At 38.3% G+C, this 22,618-nt stretch overlaps 1 protein-coding gene across 10 annotated transcripts in view; it reads right to left on the reverse strand.

The window, feature by feature from the left end:
• PHF20L1 (PHD finger protein 20 like 1) overlaps positions 1–22,618 on the reverse strand; it is a 79,390-nt gene that overhangs the window by 29,753 nt on the left and 27,019 nt on the right. For 5 of the 10 annotated variants that reach the window (XM_066265630.1, XM_066265629.1, XM_066265634.1 and 2 more), the window contains 7 exons: positions 19,480–19,651; positions 19,252–19,336; positions 15,074–15,162; positions 14,774–14,863; positions 9,825–10,038; positions 9,150–9,278; positions 3,365–3,447 (listed from right to left, as the gene is read on the reverse strand). In XM_066265630.1, the coding sequence (XP_066121727.1) occupies positions 3,365–3,447; positions 9,150–9,278; positions 9,825–10,038; positions 14,774–14,863; positions 15,074–15,162; positions 19,252–19,336; positions 19,480–19,651 (862 nt within the window). The remainder of the gene's footprint in view (positions 1–3,364; positions 3,448–9,149; positions 9,279–9,824; positions 10,039–14,773; positions 14,864–15,073; positions 15,163–19,251; positions 19,337–19,479; positions 19,652–22,618) is intronic. The other 5 variants (XM_066265633.1, XM_066265632.1, XM_066265631.1 and 2 more) reach the window with 5 other exon arrangements.

Consider the following 22,618-nt stretch of genomic DNA (forward strand, 5'->3'; position numbering starts at 1 on the left):
AACATTTCTATTACAAATGAAAAACCAAAAAGAACCCCACAAATTATTAACTAAAAGTTGAATAGGATGTCGTTAAAGGGATGCTGTCAACTTTGTCTAAATTTGGCTTTAAAAGAATGTATTATTAATAATACTTTCAGAATATAAAATGTTACCTTACTGAACAAGTATTTTCAGTATTAAATTGAAATGTACCTCTTTTGAAGTCATAATGACCAATGACAATAATAATTAGGTAAACAGCATTTTCATGTTTTAGATCATGAGAGAAATACATTTAAACCTTTTGACTTTCAAATGTTTTCTTATAAAATAATTTCCTCTATTAAGCTGAATGCAGAAGTCTAAGTAGACAGTTTCCCTTTAAAGAAAGATCTCAACAGGAAAACAATGATCAAATTAACAAAACATTATCTTTAACTCATTTTAGTGCTGAAAGCTGGTTTCATAAGCATAGTGCATCATGAAATCAAAGCCACCAGCAGTACCGAGTTAAAAGACTAAAAAACAATACAAAACAAGCAACAACAACAACAGAAAAAAACCAAGGAGTAAAACCAAGTGTAAGTTAAAAACATTGGATTTAAAAACAAAATACGTCGCATTCTTAGATGAAAGTTTTTACCTTCTTCCTGCCAACTGATACTTTTAAAAAAAAATTAGAACTTTGTCAGTTCTTCATTTGGCAATAAAATTTCCTACATGTGTAAAAACGTTTGTGAATGTGTCCAAAGACAACAGAGAATAGCCACATTGGATGGAGTTATAGTTTATAGTGTTGGAATGCCTATACTGTATTTCTGATATTCTTGTAAAAACGTAAGATACACTTTTTTAGATGTCTGCACAAGATAGGCCCCTACAAGGAATCAGGTCGCTAGCACTCAGGACATGCACTTGTCCTTAAGAAACCGTTTAACTTCTGTGTCTTGGGAGGGATGACCATTAGGCCTGCTGTCTGCAGAGCTCTGGAATATGAAAGATTATTTGGGGACCAAACAGCTTTCTGTTCGCACTAAAATACAAGGCCCTCAAGTTTTAGAGGGAAAATGTGCAGAGTTGGTATTAAGTAGGGCAGCTCTGTCTGAGTGCTCTATCGATGGCATGTTGGACATACCACATAAAAAGGCTGGTGTCAAGTGTCCCATTTATTTTTCATCGTTTCTACTCTTCAATTTACTCATTACACATGTGTATAAATGCAGATTAATCATCTGAAAAAGTACTCCATAAATGGGAAGGATTCCTAAGCTTATCATAAAAGGTGTTGCCAGAAAAGTAATTAGAGCCATTACTTGTAAATAAACAATTTTATTGTTCATCTTCACATATGTGAGAGACATCACTACAGCATCCAGTACTCTCGAGATACAAAGTTATAAAACATGATTTTAAAACTTAAATTAGTATCTTGATAAGGTGCTTAACTTCTAAACAAGGACAAATTAACATTTTTAAAAACTTACTGAATTATGCATCTAATGCAGTTTTTATCCAAAAGTAAATATAACATAACAATTCCCTAATACAATTAAGTAATCCATAATCAATAATCTGAGAATTGGGGTTCAAGACTACAGAGTTTGAATTTTTTAATGTCAGTAAAATAAATCCATTATTAGCACAGTAAATTTTGGCTCTAGGCCTGTTAAAAGTTTATGTCATGAGTGACATAATTTTTTTACTCGTTAGGACAAAAAGAGGTTAGTGACAATCAACACCTCTCTTTTCAGTCTACTTTACTATTGATACCAATTAACATGTAATTAGGAGTTTTATAACTCGGCTTTTTAACTCTGAAGCAGGGCAAACAGCATAAAAATTAAGAATTTGGTTTTAAAACATTTTCACATTGAAATCAAACTGAATGACATAAAAGATAAGGGAACATCATTACGTCCCTTAAAAATCTAAAAGAATTGACATCGTTTTCATTAATGATTACTGGTCTCTTTGTTACAAAACTGGCAAGGACTCTCAACATTTTTTAAGTTATGCAAATAGAAACAGCCGAGTTACTCAATTTTTCTTTGTTTCTTTCTTTGAACTCAATTTCAAAATGTTGATTTCTGTTCTCTCTGAAGTGGGCATTGCCCTCCACACTAACTGCCACGTATAAGTAATTTTCACATTCACCTCAGTAGGATTGTGCATAATGAAAGATTGACATTGTAATGAATTTTCCAGAAACATTTTATTACCCAAGTCCCTGATTTATTGCATTCTGAGAATACCATAAACAGTGGTGAAAATACAAAATAATGTTATATCTGGGATGTTGACTATAGTAATACACAGTAAAAAAAATGTCACTTAAAATTTGGTTGATATACCAACAATAATGGCAGACTTAACCATTTGATGACCACAGAAAACCAGAAGGTATGATCTGCTGACATATGAATCAATTTAAGAGACCGCTGACTTAATACAACATTAACGGAGGCACCAAAACAATGCATTATCAAATCAAGCCTAAAATCACCCTGAAAAACTCAATACAATATCAATTAAATTTGGAGTATTTTTTTAAACGCATATAGAAAAGAGCAAAAGATACTCATTTTAACGTCTTCTTTATTAGGCTACTAATAAAGAAAATGAAAATAATACAAAAAGGATATATTAAAACTACATTAAGGCTCAGATTTTAAAACAGGAGAACCAAGGAAATCCAGTTATGGCTATTACTGTGTTCTTATCGTCTTCCAGTGCCCGAGAAGTTAAGCCCTTAGAAAATGTAAAAGCATGCACAGTTCATTATGTACAGGTGGTGTGGGAATCTGAAGGCAGCCAAGGCAAAATCTAGCAACTGCAACCTTCACTTTTAAATCCCTTTATTAGGTGGTTTAAAGACAGACCCTTAATATTTTTTTAATTCTTTTTTTTTTGTAGTTATTAAAATATACATCCTAGCAAAAAATGTATGGCTCATTGATCAATTCATAAAACACATAGTCTAATAACACCAATTGTTACAATATAAAAGAAACTTCTTACAAAAGAAGCTTTATTAGATGTCAAAAACCCTGTTTTAACTCACAAATGAGAAGTATTTGTGTAAGGGTCTTTCCGTAAGCTAGTTAGAGGTGGTCCAGCTGGAAGCTTATACCCTGGGATGCCTGTCTCCAAGCCTTCGAATGTTGGAGACAAAGGCTTGAAATGCCAGTCTACTGAAAACAAACACAAGTGAAGTCTGTAGTTTGTATACCTTGGAGAAGGCAGAGTTAAAAACTTGCCATCAAATAATTAGCTTCCTATTCCCATATCTGACCAAAGGGCAATTTCAATAGCGTGGAGATTAGAGCTCCGGGGTCATTCCAGTTGGGACCCTTGAAAACAATCAAATGCTACCGTGTCATACCTGCTCCAGCATTGGAGCCGTTTCTTTGCGGTCTTCCTTTTTTTCAGCACCATCCACCCCAACAGCTTTGGAGGCCAACAAACCTTGAGAAAAATTGTACAGAAATTGCTTATTAGAAAGAATGGTGACTTTTACCCTACTTCATAAAAATTTTACCAGTTGAAATCCCCCATACTGTTTAATATATAGGGAGTAAATATTCTCAAAAGTTTACTTGTCAAAAATATAAACACCCTTAATAATGACTCACAGAAATGAATCAAATTTGAAAGTTTACATAATTAGTTCTAATCCCCCCAAAGATACCCTTACAGTACTATACACATACGCATTTATTCTTTGAAAATTTGAAATTCTACCATTTAACATCGAAAAATCTAGTATTAGACTGTTAGTATTCTTAATTATGGGCTTTATCTATACAACTGAAATCAAATGTAAAATTAATATTAAGAGAATCTCTTCCTAAGATCTAGAAAATAAGATATCTTTTGTTTTTCTATTATTACCTTAAAAAAATTACTCCCAATTTTTAATTTCACTTGGATCCTTTAAAAGCTTTACAGTTTATCTCTATACCCATCTGTAGCTTATCCCACACAAGTGCTAAAATCACCAATGAGTCCATTTTTTGTTAATATGAACAAAGTATGCGTCCTTCTATAACATCTTAGTATTATAGCCGCATTCTACAAATATGAAGTAACTTGGGAGTTCTAGTTTTCTCCAATGTACATCATTAATTCTCAATTTTACAAGACAATATTTTATCTGGAATAATTAAAGACATTTTCTTGACAAGTACCTTCAATGAAGCCGAGTTTATAAAGCTTGTATAATACCAAGTATCTGTTTTTGCTTATGGCCACTGGATACACAAAAGGTCCCCCCAAATCATTTCTGTGTCGCTTCAAAGTTGGCCACACAAACATTCTTTGCTTCAAAGGATGTTTAACAATCAAAAACATAATAGTAGACTTAGTACAGCAATTATAAACCTGGTATTTCTGAAGCTGTCTACAGCATATTTAATAGGAAGAAAAAGGTGCCCCCAAGGGTCCCATAACTTCAAGCTAGTCACAAGGCAACATTTCTTGACTTTTTCAGATAACTGTCTCAAAATGTTAAGTGATCCAAGTAGAAATTCAAATATTAAAAATTGTGTTTTTTAAAGTAAGTTTATTTTTTCATTCATTCATTTTAGAGAGGGGAGAGAAAGAAGGAAGGAGGAGCAGGAAGCATCAACTCCCTTATGTGCCCTGACCAGGCAAGCCCAGGATTTTGAACTGGCGACCTCAGAGTTCCAGATCAACACTTTATCCACTCACTGCACCACCACAGGTCAAGCCTAAAAATTGTATTCTTAAAGTGATAATGCAGCCAAATGATAAACGAGGCAAAAAGCATTTTTTCTTTATTGGAAAGTTGAATATCTATTACTCGGAATTATGATTTAAAAATTTAAAGGCAAAATGCAAAAAAATTAAGTGGATACATCAAAGATTGGTATTAAAACGTATTTGATCTCGTTTGAGATAATAATCTAGACATAGTTTGTCTAAGTCTCACAATATCAAGTAAGATTTAAATGGAGGGGAAAGCAACATATAAATAATTTTACAAAAATAGTCTATAAACCATAAATTTTACCCTAATTATTGATATATTAATATGTAACTTCTGAACATATCTTTAGGTGACTGAAAAAGACAAGCATGATGTAGCTCTTTAACATTTAAATGTGCCTTACTAGGTTTTTCTCTAATATTTTTGAGAATCAATACTACTAAAATAAAAAGAAAAATAATTAGAGAATCGAATTCTTTTGTAGGATATTGAGTGGAGATTCTACTTCTAAGCACTAGTCACACAGGACAGGTGTTTGCTACTCGATCTATTACATGCATCTTACATTTTGTCTCCTTTCATACAGGTAGTGAAAATATTTTATATCTCATCAATAGATGCAGTAGGTCACAACTACAAAATTAAAGGTACAGCCCTGGCCGGTTGGCTCAGCGGTAGAGCGTCGGCCTAGCGTGCGGAGGACCCGGGTTCGATTCCCGGCCAGGGCACACAGGAGAAGCGCCCATTTGCTTCTCCACCCCTCCGCCGCGCTTTCCTCTCTGTCTCTCTCTTCCCCTCCCGCAGCCAAGGCTCCATTGGAGCAAAGATGGCCCGGGCACTGGGGATGGCTCTGTGGCCGCTGCCTCAGGCGCTAGAGTGGCTCTGGTCGCAACATGGCGACGCCCAGGATGGGCAGAGCATCGCCCCCTCGTGGGCAGAGCGGCGCCCCTGGTGGGCGTGCTGGGTGGATCCCGGTCGGGCGCATGCGGGAGTCTGACTGTCTCTCCCTGTTTCCAGCTTCAGAAAAATTAAAAAAAAAAAAAAAAAAAAAAAAAAAAAATTAAAGGTACGACACATTTAAAAAAAATAAAATAATTCAGCCACACTCTGAATTTACATTAGGATATTATACCAATTAATTAAGAGCAGTTCCCATTTAATGGGCTGTGAAGGAAAAAGAGAGCTCTGTGGTGTTCTTATAAAAAGCCATGGGCATTTAATAAGAACTACCTAAAATGAGATTAGAAAAGACAATACTTGGGTGAATCTAGTGAATTCAGAAGCATCAAATATGATCGATAGATAGCTCGTCGTACTGATGGGTACACTATCTTACAGAAGAGTCAAAAATACAAATACTAAGGAGCAAAAAATATGTCTTTGAGGCAAGCACTCTGACTACTGCTAGGAAGAGGCAAAGCAAAATCTGTTATCTTGACCTGCTCATGCTCTGGGGAGAAATGCAATCAATATCTTTAGAAAATGAGAATTAATTGGAAGGAAACAGATGCAAATGAAATTGCTTTTAGTTATTTGCAAATATGTATTCTCCACATATTACTAATAGGTCTTCCTCTAGAAGAATTATCTATAGCATATCTTAAAATACATTTTAAAGAAATTAAATATCAAATAGAAGCAGAATATCAAGTTCCACTCACAAAGTTACAATTCCAAAATATGCTAAACTTCAACTATAAAATATAGAGTTGGTCTATTGCTGCCACTAGGAATAGCAGCATAGAGCCCAAAGTACTCTGATATAGCAATGGGAAGGAAAAGAGAGCAAAGTGCTTAAACTTATGGGCCACTTTTCATCCAGGAATTCCAAACTGTGAGACTTTCCTGGGATTAAGAATCAAATATTCTTGATATTATCATCAATAACATAATTGCTGACCAATTCAAACTCCTGGGATTTTAAAAATTATTTTAAAAATATATAAGCTGCACAAACAAATCTAATCCGGCTAAACTTCTAGGAGCTCCTAGAACTATTAGAAACAGACGATGCACCAACTGCTGAAGTTTCTTCTATTCCCTTGACAACCTATTTTAAAATCTATTCAAATTTGGTTGCAGTTTGCTTGCAACTTTGTCCCAAAGTATGGATTTCTTGTTCTCGCTCTGTAAACTGTCTATTCTAAATAAGTGTGCATAAAGTCGGTAACTATCCATACAGTACATTACATAATAAAAAGTAAATAAATAACACTCTGGAAGAACATACATACACTGTGCAACTATAATTTCAATGTCTACTTATTTGGAAATTTATGAAAAAAGCCACCCTATATCATTTCCCACACAGACAGCAGGTTTAGAATCTCAGTAGGGTGTACGTATGAGAAAGAACAAGAGTGAATAAACACATGACTTAATATATTCAGCTTGATCCACTTAATTCCCGCTTAAACAATTTCAAACAGTGTACAGAAATCATCACAGCAGGCTGAGACGCTGGCATAACTGCAGTCCTGGTCCTCTCAGTAGCAAAAGGACAAGGATAAGTGAGCTTGATAAATTTAAAATACACCATAATTCCATAACAAAAATTGCTACTTTTATATTAGTTGTCATGGCCTACAAATGAAATTTATTGTACAGAAGCAAGCCTAAGTTTTACTCATCAAAAACAATCCTCTCTATTGTCTTTCTGAGTGATATATTGTAACATGAAATCAGAAACGATGAGACAGATGAACTATTAAAAGGATTATCACACATTTAAATCCTCCAAATAAGTAAAGGGACAAAATGATCACCGTCTCACATTCCAAAATCGTATGCTCTCCTACCGCTGCCAAACTACCACGCGTTTATCTGAGATCCCCAGAGGACGTGGAGACGAAGTCCCTCCACAGAAGGCACAGGGTCACTGAGCAACCAGTATTCGGATTTCCTTGAGGCACTTGGTAAAATGGTTTCTCCCCCTCTCCCCACTGTCTTTTCAAAGCCACGCAGAGAGAATGCATCACTGTGGAATGAGCTGTTTTCTTTTTTTTACTTCTTTAAATGTAACTTCTCAGGAAGGCGTCAGTAGAGGGAAACTGAAATCGGGTCATCCGGATTATAAGAACACCAGGGTGCTAGCGAGCGGGCGGCTGGGTCAGGCGCTGTCCCCTCCATCTTCCTCGGCTGTGGCTCCTCCAGCAGTGCTATTCCAACCTTGGCAGCCCAGGAGTCAGGGTCCCAGGGGTCCATCCGCTTCTGCCGCAGCATGCAGCCCTACCGTCCATTACTCTAATGCCAAACTGAAGGCTCAACTTCAACAACCACCTGGAGAGCATTTTGGCTTCCTCCAAAGCTAAGTTTTCTAAGGAAAAGGTGGAATGAATGAGTTGATTTTTATGTATTTCCTGTCCTGGGACCAAATATATCCTTTATCAGAGAAAGGCACAAAAATAACAACAAATAGAAAAACTAGGAAGTCTCGCCTGTGGAAACCAATCACAGTCACTTAGATGAATGCTAGAACCTAACAGTGGTTCTGGTTCTGAAGAACCCTCAGCTGCAGCCATCTTTCAGCAGGCTTCCCCTCATCAGAAATGGACCAATGTTTAATTTACGTTTATTCTTGAATCTGACAATGAAACCAAACTTCTTTAAATTGTAAAAGAATGCCAATGAAGGTTTATATAGCTTTATTAAGCCAAAGGCACAAAAACCCATTCTGTCCTTAAAATAAGAACATATGACTGAATAATTAAAGTATTTTAACTGCCCTTTTAACATTCACTCACAAAAAATGACACGTTCATAACTTCTTTTAGAGCCTGGGATCATGAGTTTGAATGGGCCGAGGAAGCCAAGGGCCTAGCACAACTGGCCCAGCTCCCACGCGGTGGCTCTTGTCCCGTGACGGCTAATGTGGCCAGGGCTTTCCGTCCTTTCTCCTCCGGAATCTACTCCTACATCCCGGCGCGGCACAGGGGAGCAAGGCCAGACTCTCAGGCCCACCGGAAGATATGGCTAGAACTTTTAAAAACTTACGGAAGTGCTTTTACATTGGGAATTGATGGCGTCGGTGTCCACCTTTCTGACCATGTATGGTACCATCCTTAACTAGACTGATCAGGAGTCAAAATGGGTGCTATTTAGAACCTCAGCTATTATGTCACCAAGGTTGACAAAAGCAGACAACTCAAGTGTTCCAGAAACTAGTCCTACCACCAAGGTGATCTGAAGACGATGGAATTCTGTAACTCGTGACCCTGCCAATCCTCACAACATCCCTGTGAGGTGGTAGAAGACTCGGGACGTTTTTCACTCTGCACAACACGAGAAGCTGACAGTTTTGAAAGATCTTGATCTTGAAGACCCATAAAGAAACTGTCTTTCTAGTTAACCGTTGTACTACCCCAAAGATACCCTACTTTATTAACACAACTCTAACATCAAACCCTCCGTCCCCCTCAAAAGAATCATTGTGGTTTACCAGTGATCTTGTTCAGCCGCGCTCTCTTTGCCTGAAATGAGTTGCCTTGGTCGTTTTTCCGCTTGTTTGATAATGTGCTCTCTGGCTGTGGAAAGACCATCTTTGGAACGTTCTCTACATGAAGTCCTACTTTCAACAGAACACACATATGAGAATTTATATAGAATCCAAAGTCGAAACACGATTTTTTTTTAAAAAAAAGCAAAATAGTAAAAATGCTCTGCCTTAATTTTTTTAATCTAGTGCTTGATACAGAATTTTCAAAAAACACAAACCTCTCCAGACTGACATACTAGAAATAAAAACTACTAAGCAGGTCTTCTCTGGGAAGGAAAGCAGGAAGAGAGTGACTTGCTGCTTTTTCCACATTATGTATCAAAATACATGCAGAAACATTTAAAAGCTTAAAAAAATAAAATGTAAAACAAACAAAACCCAAAAATCCTACCAAGAAGTTACAAATAAAAATCTCATCTCATTTCTATTCAAGAATATTGAGGGCATCCACTATCAAGTAAAATGCTAAAAGTTACCCGTCATATTATGCTAGAGTAAAAGCCTAATAATTTAACTACGTGTTCGAATTACAGGCAGCCAGTGGGTCTGACTCGTTCATTAGTCACTATGTGAGTTTACCACTGCCATCAGGAATGAACGTAAGAACATATTTTGTACCAAATGTATCACTAGACGTGGGCAGATCTTCCTTCTTCTCAACTTCTGGTGTAGCTATAGAAGCTGAAGTTTCTTCCTTCTTTGAAGGTACTTTAAACCACTTCCTTTCATCTTTCTCTTTCTCTTTATTGCTGTTAGCGCTGGTTCGAGGTTTACTCCCTGTTTTATTCTTGGCCGCAGCGGCAGCAGCTGCTTTGACTAAAGCTATCCAATCCTCCAAAGGAAAAACACAAAACATGTGAAGCATTAAAAATTAATCAAAACTTAATTACACTAATGAGTAAAAATTAAGTGTCACATTTTCAAGCTACTTTCACACACATACAAATTTAAAAATCAAATTAACTATATTTACAAGGTAGATCACCAACATGGTAGATTACTGAGTTTAATAATCTGACAGGTTAGTTGAGTTTATAACCTCAGATAAAATAGAAAGATTCAATAACAAATAACTGTTCTTTTGGTATGTTTTCCCAAGACTAAAATCTAAAATAACAAGGAGCCTATGACAAATACGCAACACCAAATGGCACTCTGCCTTAGTATTGCAAGGTTTAAATGCTCAGTTGCAATTCTTTTCTGCAATACAATAATAGACCATAAAAGACATCAGAAAAATGCTTATGCTGAAATTCTGCAAAGATTAAAAGAAATGTATTCCATTAAGTAAATGACTCTTCCTTATTAGGGAGAATGTACTACTCAAAGTATGGTCAATTTATTAGAAATCAAGGTGTGATTTTATTAATTTTTAAAGCTTTTAAAGTTCAGATACCAATTTATTACAACAGCTTTAGTTAGCTAGTAAGATTGTAAAAGAGCTACCTGACTTGACCAAAGCATAATACACACTCTGGGGCTGACTCACCTCCCGCCCTCCAGTCTGCCTGGGCCTGTGCTCACATCTGAGATGTGAGTACTTATTTTCTCCTGTATTATATTTTTTGTTTATTGCTAAGTAATTTTTACTTTTATCTTTAACTAAAAATGCTTATAATAAAAAATATGAAAAGATGTAAAGAAGTTGTATGCTAACATTTAAATTTTCACAAGTGAAGATTTCTTTTACAACAACTATTTATATCTCTAGAGAGTTAAGCCTTCCTCTGAGACCATGGAGCTGTCAAACAGATCATCAATTCAGATTCAGCCAAAATGGGTAACCCATTAAATCCTTAGTCCAAGCAACTAAAAACAAGCTCGCAGCATCAAATGCATTTCATTCATAGATTACATTAACAAACGTTGGTCATTAAGCAATACAAGCTGATGGCCCCCCAACTCTTGAAAATACATGATGAGGACAATAAGCCACTAAAAACAAATAAACAAAACAAATTCGGTGTCCCTTTCTCTCCCACCTGACTGAAATGACCCGAAAGCAAAATGTGACTGTACCTAACACATTCATTCACCAACTCTTTTACTGAATTCCCCACTACATGTGCCAGGAAGCGTGCTAAGTATTCATGAGACAACAGTTGATAAATGCTGCTGCCTTTACGCCCCAGGAACTCACTGGCCCGAAGTAACCACAACCTGTTCCACCCTAGAAAATACCCAGCATGCATCTAGCTCCCCAGTATAACTGTGTCCCCAGTACCTGTCTTCTTAGAAAGGGAGTTATGACAAAATTGTGAATAAAAAAACCTCAGTATTGCCCAACCCTAGTTTTACTTATAGCCACCACCTTTTGGGGTCCTGTCTCCATAAGAAATTGACAGGCAAATAAAATGAACTATAAGACAATGTGACAGGAGATAGAGAGGAGAGGAAAATCATGGGAGACAAAAAAAGAAAAGATTAACATTGACTGAAGAGGAAGACTGGTGAAAGGCTTCAGCTAAAATGACGGAGGCATGAAACGGAAGTGGGATCTGCTGGGGACAAGGGCGGAGGACAGAGCAAATGGACACTCTGGGCAGAAGGAAACCCACTGAGCAGAGGTACGGCAGTCAGAGTGCACACAGGTGGGAGAGGGTCTCAGGGTCAGCCTGAGTAGCTAAAGGGTGGTAGCTAAGTTCAGCCTTGAGAGTGATTTTGAAGTAGTAAAGAGAGAAAGCACCGCCCTAGCCAGATGGCTCTGTTGGCTAGAGCACTGTCCTGAAGCACAGAGGTTGCAGGTTCAATCCCCGGACAGGGCACATACAGGAACAGATTAATGTTCCTCTTTCTCTCTCTCTTTCTAAAGTCAATAAATTCTTTTTAAAAAGCAAGCACCACCAATGAAAAAGACAGAAAGAAAGCAATCAACATGCCAGAAAGAGAAACGGAAGTGACCAGACAAGCAAAGAAAAGTGCTAAGCCAGCAGAGATCATATGTTTGTAGACTTACTGAAGCAGAACATTGACTTTTGGGCTCCATACTAAGGGGAAATTTTTAAGTTAGGAAATACTGAAAAATGCCAGGGGTACAGGCCACTTCCAGTGGTTTTCCATGTCCAATAAAGAGAAAACTAGGAGAAAACAATATTCAACCTGAAAGCAGATACAAAATGTAGTCGTTGATCATCTGAGTTGTTAATCATGGGATCACTGTGGTTGTGTGATTCAAGAATCCTCCCATTATTCTGCTCTCTATTGTTAAATAGGAAAGATTCACTCTCAAGAACTGGAGAGACCCTTCCACAAATCAGAACTAATGACATTTTGAAGTTTCCCGGAAACACCAGAATGGAGGGGTGCACTTGAAGGAGCACTGTGTGAACTCAGATCTGAGTTCCGAGTCACTCTGCACGTTGGAGGGGAAATTTTAAGTAAGTCACTCAATTCTCTTAAGTTCTGAATTCTTCAACTGTAAAACAGAAATATCAGCCATACCTATTGTCTAAGAATTTGCTACGAAAACCCAATAGAACAATGTATGCAAGGTATGTTTTAAAAATAGTAAAAGAAAGGGTCCTCGCCAGGTAGCTCAGCAGTCAGAGCACTGTCCTGATATGCCAAGGTTGTGCGTTCAATCCTCAGTCAGGGTACATACAAGAATCAACCAAGGCCCGGGCCGGCTGGCTCAGTAAATAGAACATTGGCCCAGCATGCAAACATCCCAGGTTCAATACCTGGTCAGGACACATGTGAGAAGCAACCATCTGCTTCTCTTCCCCTCCCTCTCCCCCGTCTCTTTCTCTTCCCCTCTCACAGCCAGCGGCTGGACTGATTTCTCTTTCTCTTCCCCTCCCAAAACCAGTGGCTTGACTGATTCAGGCATTGGCCCCAGGCCCTGAGGATAGCTCAGTTGATTCAAGCATCAGCCCTAGACTGGGGTTGCTAGGTGGATCTGTCAGGATGCATGAGGGAGTCTATCTCCCCTCCTCTCACTTAAAAAAAAAAAGAATGAACCAAGAAATACATAGATAAGTGGAACAGCATATTGTTTCATCCTCTCTCTCTCTCCCTCCCTCCCTCCTTTCTCTAAAAGTAATAAATAAAAATTTTCTAAAATATAAAAGGACCTTGTGAGCCAGTCTCTACACTCGTGAGATAAATGTAAATTTTTTTATCAGCAGACACTCAAGAAGAAAAAAGAATAGGAGAGAAAACCAATGGGAAAGCTTAGAGAAGGGCATTTCCATAGTGCATTTATTTGCTAGTTCAGGAGAAATAATTTTACTGTCTAGCTTATTACGTCTCCATGTATTCAAGACGTAGCAGAGAATATGCAGCTGGCTTCTCGCAGCACTGCCCAATGCCACCAGATTTGATGTGCTCCTTAGATGAAAACAAGTGCAACACTTGTTGGCAAAATTATCATGAGGTAATTTTATTAAAAACTATTCTACAAATATTTAATGTGCTTACAATTTAAAATTGTGAAGAAAAATGTAAAATTAAAGAAAATAAACTGCTGCCAAAATTTTCTTTCAGTAGTTTGCACTGTGGCATTGATCTTAATATTAACTTACATCATGATATGGCTACAACACTTATTAAAACTAAATATCCAACATATCCAATAAATTAAATTTTACGACTTGTAATTTTACCACAAACTAAATTAACTCAATGTATCAATTTGGAAAATATAAAGTTTTAGAACTAAGGCCATCTCATGAACATCTGAATAAGAATAACAAAATAGTTTTAAAACACAAAAGAGAGAATTATGTTTAATTAAACAGGTATATACAAAACTAAATTCACAATGTTTTATTCAATATTTCCAGCAGTTACCAAGAAATCACACCACTGAATGCTTAAAAGAACATTTTATTTAAACACACAAGTAGGAAGACATAAAGCAATTTATTGATCAAACCATTTCCATTTTAAATTGCATTTCATATTAACAGGAGAAAAAAAAACTCTGCTAGCCAATCATTTCAAAAGTAAAATTTTGAAAACCAGGTGCTTTAAAATAGTCACAGTTCAAAACTCATTTTTTTAGTGCAATGGTGCACGTTTCCAGACTACTAAGTGTACACCCTCCACTGGAGCGGACCGGGTGATTTCAACACATTTCTGGGTGACATTTTTCGCTGCATGGTATGGAACCATATGTAGCATATTTCCATATCAGACATTTTTACAGCTTACTTTCCATTTCTTAAAATTAATTGTAGGTCCAGGTGCTGAAAATCCCAAATAACAGCAGAACGTAAAAGAAAATACTTTCAATTTCTACTGGCACCTTTTCTTTCCAGTGTTTCAGGAAACCCAGTCAACCACTGGAGCCCTGGTTGAACTGCACCCAGAGCGTCCTCCAGAGGCTTACCGTCCGTCTGGCTTGAGCAGCGCCAGGCCACATAACGCACTGCTTCTGTCCCATGACTCACAGCCCACCCCACAGCCTACAGAGCGTCAGGTAAGCGCCTTTTAAAGATTAACGACTACGATTTATAGAGGGAAAGGGGAAGTAAGAAACTCAATATAAATTTTATATTAAAATTACTTTCTAAGTGATACTATATACCAGGAAAAACAGAACGAAATTAAGAAAAGGCACTTACCTCACTTCCCATAGACTGGTTACACGATCCAGCTGGGTCGATAGGACAACACCAGCTTAGTGGATGCTGGGATTTCACCTGGAACAGAAACTAGTGACCTATAACTTTAGCAGGTCTAAAACCAAAGGAGCAAAAATCAAGGTATAATTTACATTCTAAGCTTCTTTTTCTTGCTGCTATTTGGGGCTATCAGCACATAATCCTACAATTAGTTTATTTTAAAAATATGTATGTATGTTTTGATCGGTCACCATTCAGAAGACATCCCTGTGGGTAGCTGGGAACGCTGAGCACTCTTACCTGCCCCTTAGCATCCTCGGGCATGGCCTTAATGTGCATTCTTTTTAAACAACGGATTACTCCATCATAAAACTGAACTGTGAATGTTCCTGAAATAGGAGCAAGTCAGAATCATTAGAAAATAGAATTCAATCTTACAGCACACTTGAACTCTAACAAGTAATGCCCTGACAGAAATGAGTATCTGTGATCACAGTAACTGCTAACATACACTCCTGCTCAGAAAGGACTCTGTCAAGTTTATCAAGTTCATTTGCTCTTTCCCTCTAAAAACAACTTAAACTTTCCTTTGAATGGCACACAAATTAAATCCTGCTAAGTTAGCTGCATGTAGATTTAAAATTTTTAGTTTGTAATAATTTAAATATATGCTTAAATAACATGCCAGGTATGTTATAAAACACCTGGACAAAAATAACATTATTATTTACAAAACCATATAATATTTCTACAAAAGTTGCTCTCTTTCAAAGTCTCTTTCCAATTAACAGACAGAAAGAGCTGGTATAGGAAAAAGCCATTTTCTCAGGAAAGGATAATTTCCTTGGCAACAATGAACTAATAAGAACTGAAGAACTAAAAACTAAACAATGAAATAAGAATTACAGATTCACAAGCTTTTAAGCCAAAAAATACTTCACAGGTCATCTAGATAAAAGTCCTTCAGTACAGATCATTAGATAGAAGTCCTCCGGGGTAGATGAAACCCCTCAACTCCGAGCAGGATAAATGCTCCCCCAAGGACAGTCAGCTAGGCAGCAGCACAGCCACACCAACACTCAACCCCGCGTGCTCCCATTAACCAGTCCTGCATAGAGGACGCCACATTCATATGCGTGACTATTACAGAGCATACTGACTTCTTATAACAGACTACATGCATGCAAGTCAATAAAAGTCAGTATTATTACAAATCATAAATTATGTAAATTTTATACTTATGGAAATTCCAGTATTTTTCTATCATTTCCTGTGCGAACGAGAGTGCCACTTTAAGTAAACACACACTTGATCTTTACAAAATAATATAAACAATAAATGTGATTATCTGGTATTACTGGCTTTGACGTTGGCACAAAGTCAATGACATATATGTGCAAAGATTTTCTTTTCCATACGATATGAATTTCATATCTTCCTATAGTTAGCATAATACACAATAATGCAGATTTAAAGAGCTAAATCTAAGTTATGAAAAAACCGATGAGCTGAGCAGCAAGGGGATAGAGACACCGGGAAGGTGTGAGCATGCCACCCATGTACTTGTACAGGACCTTCACTCCTGCCACCCTTCCTCCTTCAGCAGGGCCTTCTGGGGGACAGCGGGCTCCTCACTACCCCATGCTGCGCCCGGCCTCCCTCCCTCCCTGCCTGCGTCAGGCACACAGTTTTCTCTGTGTGATGCCTCCCTCTCTTTTCCTAATAATCGCAGCCCACTCTTCAAGCCCAGCTCTTCCATCCCACCCAGAATGGGAAAACCTGCCGGCCCTGCAGTCTACACAGAGCCCTCTTCAACCTCTCCAATAAGACATACTACAAATACCTAAAGAGTTCACTTTTGTTTAGTTCTGTTAAGCTTTTACAGTGAATAGAGGGCTCCTTTTTCTTTTCTTTTTTTTTTTTGGTGGGTGGAAGGACAGGCTCACCCACCATACGGAGCACAGGGAAATCACAAAATTAGGACTCTAGGGGAGATTACCAAAAACAAGTTCTATCTGCCAATGTTTCTCTGAGGCTCACTTTCACAGTCCCCAGAGTGCAGCGACTGCTCTCAGCTCCATCCCTCTTCCATCAGTGAAACCTTCTTTTCTCTACCCCACACCCAGGATAATGGACTAGGCTAAGAATGCAGGCGGTTCTGCTTCAGAATGTGTTGGGTGTATGCGTGCACTTGGACAGGCACACCCCTGAGGAGCTCTAGGCATGGAAGGAAGTTCCCCAAGCTCTCCACACTTAAGAAGGAAACTGCTCTTAATTAAAATAGCATTGTTTAATTTTGCTATGTTTTGTGTTGTTTTGGGTGGATACTATTATCCAACAGAACTGACTCATACTTCTTTCTTTCCTTCCACAAATTGTTACTGACTGCCTCCTCTGTGCTCGGCTCTGGACTTGACCATGGGGGGGCCCATGTGTGTCAGACACGGGAATATGAGCTCCATAACAGAGCCTTCCAGCAGCCTACATTCACAGTTAAGTGAGGGCCCCCTTAAAAAAGAAATAACCCACAAAATCGAGATGTCCCTCAACTCTCCCTGTATAGTAAGGTGACTAGAAGTAATAAAATCATACCTATATTTGTTATTTTAATTCATTAGAACAATAAATTGGACTAAGACCTTTATAAGGTTATAATTTCTAGCTAGACAACTATGACTTACTTTTTCACACCTAACATTAATCGAGCTCTCCTTTTTTTAAAAAAACTGATTTTTCAAAGAGAGGAAGGGAGAGAGATGGAGAGAAAGAAAGGAGACAAAGAGAGGGAGAAACACTAATTTGTTATTCCACTTATTCATGCTGTCTTTGGTTGACTCTTTTTTTCTTGGTTGATTCTTATATGTGCCCTGACCGGGGACTGAACCCGCAACGTTGGCATACTGGGACAACACCCTACCCAATTAAGCCACCCAGCAAGGGCCAATAAATATATATATCTCTTTTTCACTGTTCTCCTCTTCTATCTTCTCTTGGCTCCTATTTTTTATCCACTTTGTTGTTAGTTTGAAATCTCAGGTTAAATTCCTTCTATAATTCCCACCACCTCGAAATAAAATACAAATTCTTTAGCAAGATTTCGAGACCTATGCGTACTGCTCTCTCCAGCTGCTCCTCCTGCTAGTCCTGTCCCCTTAAAGGAGTCCTTCCCTCAGCCCCACCAGAGGCTGACTGTCCCAAGAAGTGGCAAGTCTCTCTTCTTCTCTCCTGCACACACCATTTCTCCTGCCAGAGAGGCTTTTCACTCCTGCTGTATCCAGCTTACTTCTTTGCCTTTCAAGATTTGGTTTAGTGAAAGTGTGCCCTTACTTAGATTAAATGTCCTTCTTGCAAAGAAGCTGTCACTCAAGGGTGTTTCTTTAGAAAAAAGAATGAGTGGCTAAATTTAAGAAATAATTTTAATAGGAAAACTAATGTATTACTGACTTGAAAGATACTTACAAGTATTTCACAACTGTTTTAAAGGCTATTTTAAATAAGAAATTTACAAAATAAAGTATATTTCCAGTAATAATTTTAATATTCTCATACCTTTTCAAATTAATCATTTCACAAGCCCTGTTTTTTAAACTATCTGTACAATAGATTGGCTGGTCTTATGCCACACTAACACACCTGATTTCTTTATTTTCACCATTTCTGATCAGCTCAGTAACTTCCACTCAGTGGGCATACTAGATACCACAGAAGGCTATTTGGAAAATTAACCCTCAGTTATTTATCAAAATTAAGAAAAAAGGTTGGCCCTGGCTGGTTGGCTCGGTGGTAGAGCATCGGCCTGGCGTGCGGAAGTCCCAGGTTCGATTCCTGGCCAGGGCACACAGGAGAGGCGCCCATCTGCTTCTCCACCCCTCCCCCTCTCCTTCCTCTCTGTCTCTCTTCCCCTCCTGCAGCGAGGCTCCATTGGAGCAAAGATGGCCCGGGCGCTGGGGATGGCTCCATGGCCTCTGCCTCAGGCGCTAGAGTGGCTCTGGTCGCAACAGAGTGACGCCCGGATGGGCAGAGCATCGCCCCCTGGTGGGCGTGCCGGGTGGATCCCGGTCGGGCACATGCGGGAATCTGTCTGACTGCCTCCCCACTTCCAGCTTCGGAAAAATGCAAAAAAAAAAAAAAAAAAAAGGTGCAGGGGAAAAATGCAATAAAGGAAATCCCCAAAGTGATGAAGTTACACACTCTCTCCTCAGAAAATACTGCACAGTATTTCCCTTCCAGGTGGAACTGATCTTCAGCCTTTCCTCACTCTGGTTGACATGAGCATAAAAACAGCTTAGACAACAAACTGGAAACAGTAGTAGAAATAAAACCGTACAGCAAGCCTGTAACTGAAAGCTAAACAAACCCGGCCAGCTGGTTTCCTCTACCAATTTAAACAGTTTATTTAGGCACTGACTAAAATCAGAAATGCAGGGAAATCTTACTAGTTGTCCCATTTTAAATCTCAGATCACTTCAGATACTTACCTTCTTTGTTAATTGCTTCAATCTTGGCAGGGTAATAGCGACAGTCTGTCCAACGAGCCAGAACTTCTTCTCCGGCTTTAAAATCCTAGTTTAAACAACTTTTAAGATCAATACCATGTATAATAAATAAACGTTTCCTTAATAAAATAAGTTTTTGTAAACTTCAACAGAATTCCTTTTAAAATATATCATTACATATCTAGCAAATAAAAAAACCTGGCTACTTACAAAGAAGTCTTCCTCGTCCTTCAGGCCCTCTTTTCGCAGCGCAGGCCTCTCCAGGGGTCGCAGTCGATTGCTGTCCCAGTAAATCCACTCATCGTAACGATGACTCCAGCGCTCAAAATGGACCAACATCTTGCCCTCCTCATAGTCAATTTTTTCAATTCGCGATGGGTACCTCAAAAATAAAAAGGAGCTTCATATCAAGAGAAAATTCTTAGTTGTTTACACAAAGTATTAAAAAGCATGAAATATCGCTTCCTGTTAAAACTACAAGCAAAATAATACGAGGCCATATTTTTGGGTTTAAAATATTAAACCAACAGAGTTTGCTTTCTTATTTTTGTCTTTTTTAAAAATGACTGTTTTCAATACCTAATGAAATAAACACTTTGATAAACTCCCAATAGAAATTAAATTACTGCACAAGAGCACTAACCATATTTCTACTTTTGAACTAATAAATCCAATTCTAGAACTGTATCTACAGAACATTTATAACAACAAAAATAGAAACCATCTAAAAATACGGTTAGAAAAACTGAAGACTACCTATAGCAATGCAAATAGTGATATATCCACTGAATAGAGTATTACGGTATTTAAATGTGATCTCTAAAAAGAATTTTTCTAGTTTCCAATATTTTATTATGAGAATCAATAGTGGTAGAGAAAGCTTAGTTAAACCTTAAATTTTAAAATATAAAAATGACATCACATTGTTCTATCTTCATGTGTGATTCTCCTACAATTAATTTCAAAATAGAAATTAGTTAACTTGAAACTTTTAAAAAGGAAATGCTTCATCACTCCTAATATACTGTATTAAGTGTTCACAGATGACTCAGTTTTTAAAAGAGAATCATTAAATAAACTTAAGAACTCAATAGCAGCACATGGCAGATGATTCAGACATAATAGTTTATCTCATATATTTGGATAAATCTGATTTTTTTCTTTTCCCTCTGGAAAATTAGCTTTAAATATAAAGCTGGGTAGTCCTTCCTTAACTGAAATTGAGAAATGGATTATTTCCTGTTTCCTACATCACTCATGCCATCCTAGGCTTTTTATACATTTCAAGGGCCCTGACTCACTTTCTGGTATAGTTTCTCTCCCCACTCTGGCTGACAGCACTGAACTGTGTGGAGTTACCTCGGACACACCATGGTCTACCAAACATCTGTGCTTTCGCACAGTTTGTCTGCCTCGCCCTAGACTGCCCTTCCCTTCCTCTGCACACTCACCGTTCCAGACCTGGGCTAACATGTCGGCACTTGTGTGAAGACTCCCCTGCTCCCCTCCCCGCGGCTCCCTGCACCAACTTGTCATAACCATCCCTGTGCAGGCTCCTAAACCACGTGCAGTACAGCATTTACAGCCCTAGAGACGTTCATGTGTGTGACACGCACAAAAACGGTCCCGTGGCCAAGTGAGCTAAAGCCTTGCGTTTAAAAAAGTTAAACTGCTTTCTTTATAGAAAGACATCTCGGTCTCCTCAACAAGACAGAGACAGAGCACACACACCATCACCAAACTTCCAGAGCTGCCACCCTGTCACCACTGGAACCACTGGATACTTTCTAACGTTTCCCGGCCGGCCGAGCTCTGGGAACATGCAGAGCTGTCGGGAACGGGCTGCTAGAAGCTGCTCTGCCCTCCTCTGTATCCCCCAGCACCCAGGACAGGGGCGGATACACTGGGCCACGGGAAAGGCTGGGCAGGAGCAGGAAGAGACAATCCCCACATTTCTTCAGAACCAGGGCTGCTGACCCGCCTATAACCTTAACCTGGGTCTTCTCTTAGCCGTCCGGGAATGGGTGGGAATGGGTGTGGTAGAAACAGCTGTCAACACAAGAGGGCACAAACACACTCCGCGGCAGGAGCACGGGGCCCCTGGACTCAGCCCTGCAAAGCGTGTCCTGGGCGGTGGTGCTCTGATTTGTTTGCTGCTGTTTTAAACCCCAAACTCCCTGGAGCACTACAGCAAGCCTAGGAATAAGACTTTCGCTTATTTTTCACCATTCACTAGCCACTTAACTATTGTAAAGAAATTTTTTCTATCGGTTATAAAAATTGATAAATTTCTCCCAAAACATAAAAGCCTTTAATTTCACATATTATCACATCTTTGAAATTTTAGATAAAAATTAAGGGGCCTATTCTTAGGTTCCTTCACATGCTAAATGTATCCAACTCTATGTACTTGACACATTTCTCAAAGTAAGGCTAGTCCACAGAAACAGAGTCAGACATTATCTTTATTGTGATTCAATTCAGTAAAAAATCAGAATCTGAGTTCAAATAATTTAAACCTGGATTGCATTTTTAAGAAACATAATTTTCAAAAAAACAAACAGTTTTCATAATATATTTCAAATTCTGTTGGCTGAGAAGATGCCAGGTGCAACAACCAGACTAAAAATTATACTTTGGGGAACTTCTTCTGGATCATTTACAGCATGTTATACTCTTTACATAAACACCTAGAGAGATGTAAACTGTGGATGATGGCCAAGAATTAAATAAGTCACACAATACTCAAGATTATCTATTTTAATTTTTATAATGACTACTAGTCCAATTTTGAATTTAAATAAGTGTCATAAATATTACTATTATCAAGAACGTCCAAACTTCTGTCCATTCATTCAATATAGACTTGGGCATCTATTAATATTATGGTGCTTGCTAGGCACGGCTGGTAGAAAAAAGGGGGCATCACTAACTCCTACTTTCCAGGAGGTTTGCTTTGAGTCAGATACAGAGAAAGAGAAGGATAGGAAAATTTACTGAGAGTCACACGTGTCAGGCTCCATGTTCTTTCCATAGTATCAACTGTTCTTATATACCTTATCTCACTGTAGCCTGGTAACCATCCAAGGTATAGATAACACAGTTCCCATTTAACTGATGAAGATGAAGACTGCCCAGCAATATCTGTGGTAGAGTATTCAAAGCCAAAGCTAACTGCACAAACACCTATAGAAGTGGGGTAAGGCCTGTACCAGTCATTATATCACACATGGTAAACTGCTAAGTCTATACATACATTTTACGTAAGATGCTATTACTAATAGTTCAGAGAAAACTGGGAAGCTCACTCAAGGTCCTTGGGAGACACTATTTATGTTGGTCTTGGTGG

This window comes from Saccopteryx bilineata, chromosome 3, assembly GCF_036850765.1.
Source record: "Saccopteryx bilineata isolate mSacBil1 chromosome 3, mSacBil1_pri_phased_curated, whole genome shotgun sequence".
Taxonomy (NCBI): domain Eukaryota; kingdom Metazoa; phylum Chordata; class Mammalia; order Chiroptera; family Emballonuridae; genus Saccopteryx; species Saccopteryx bilineata.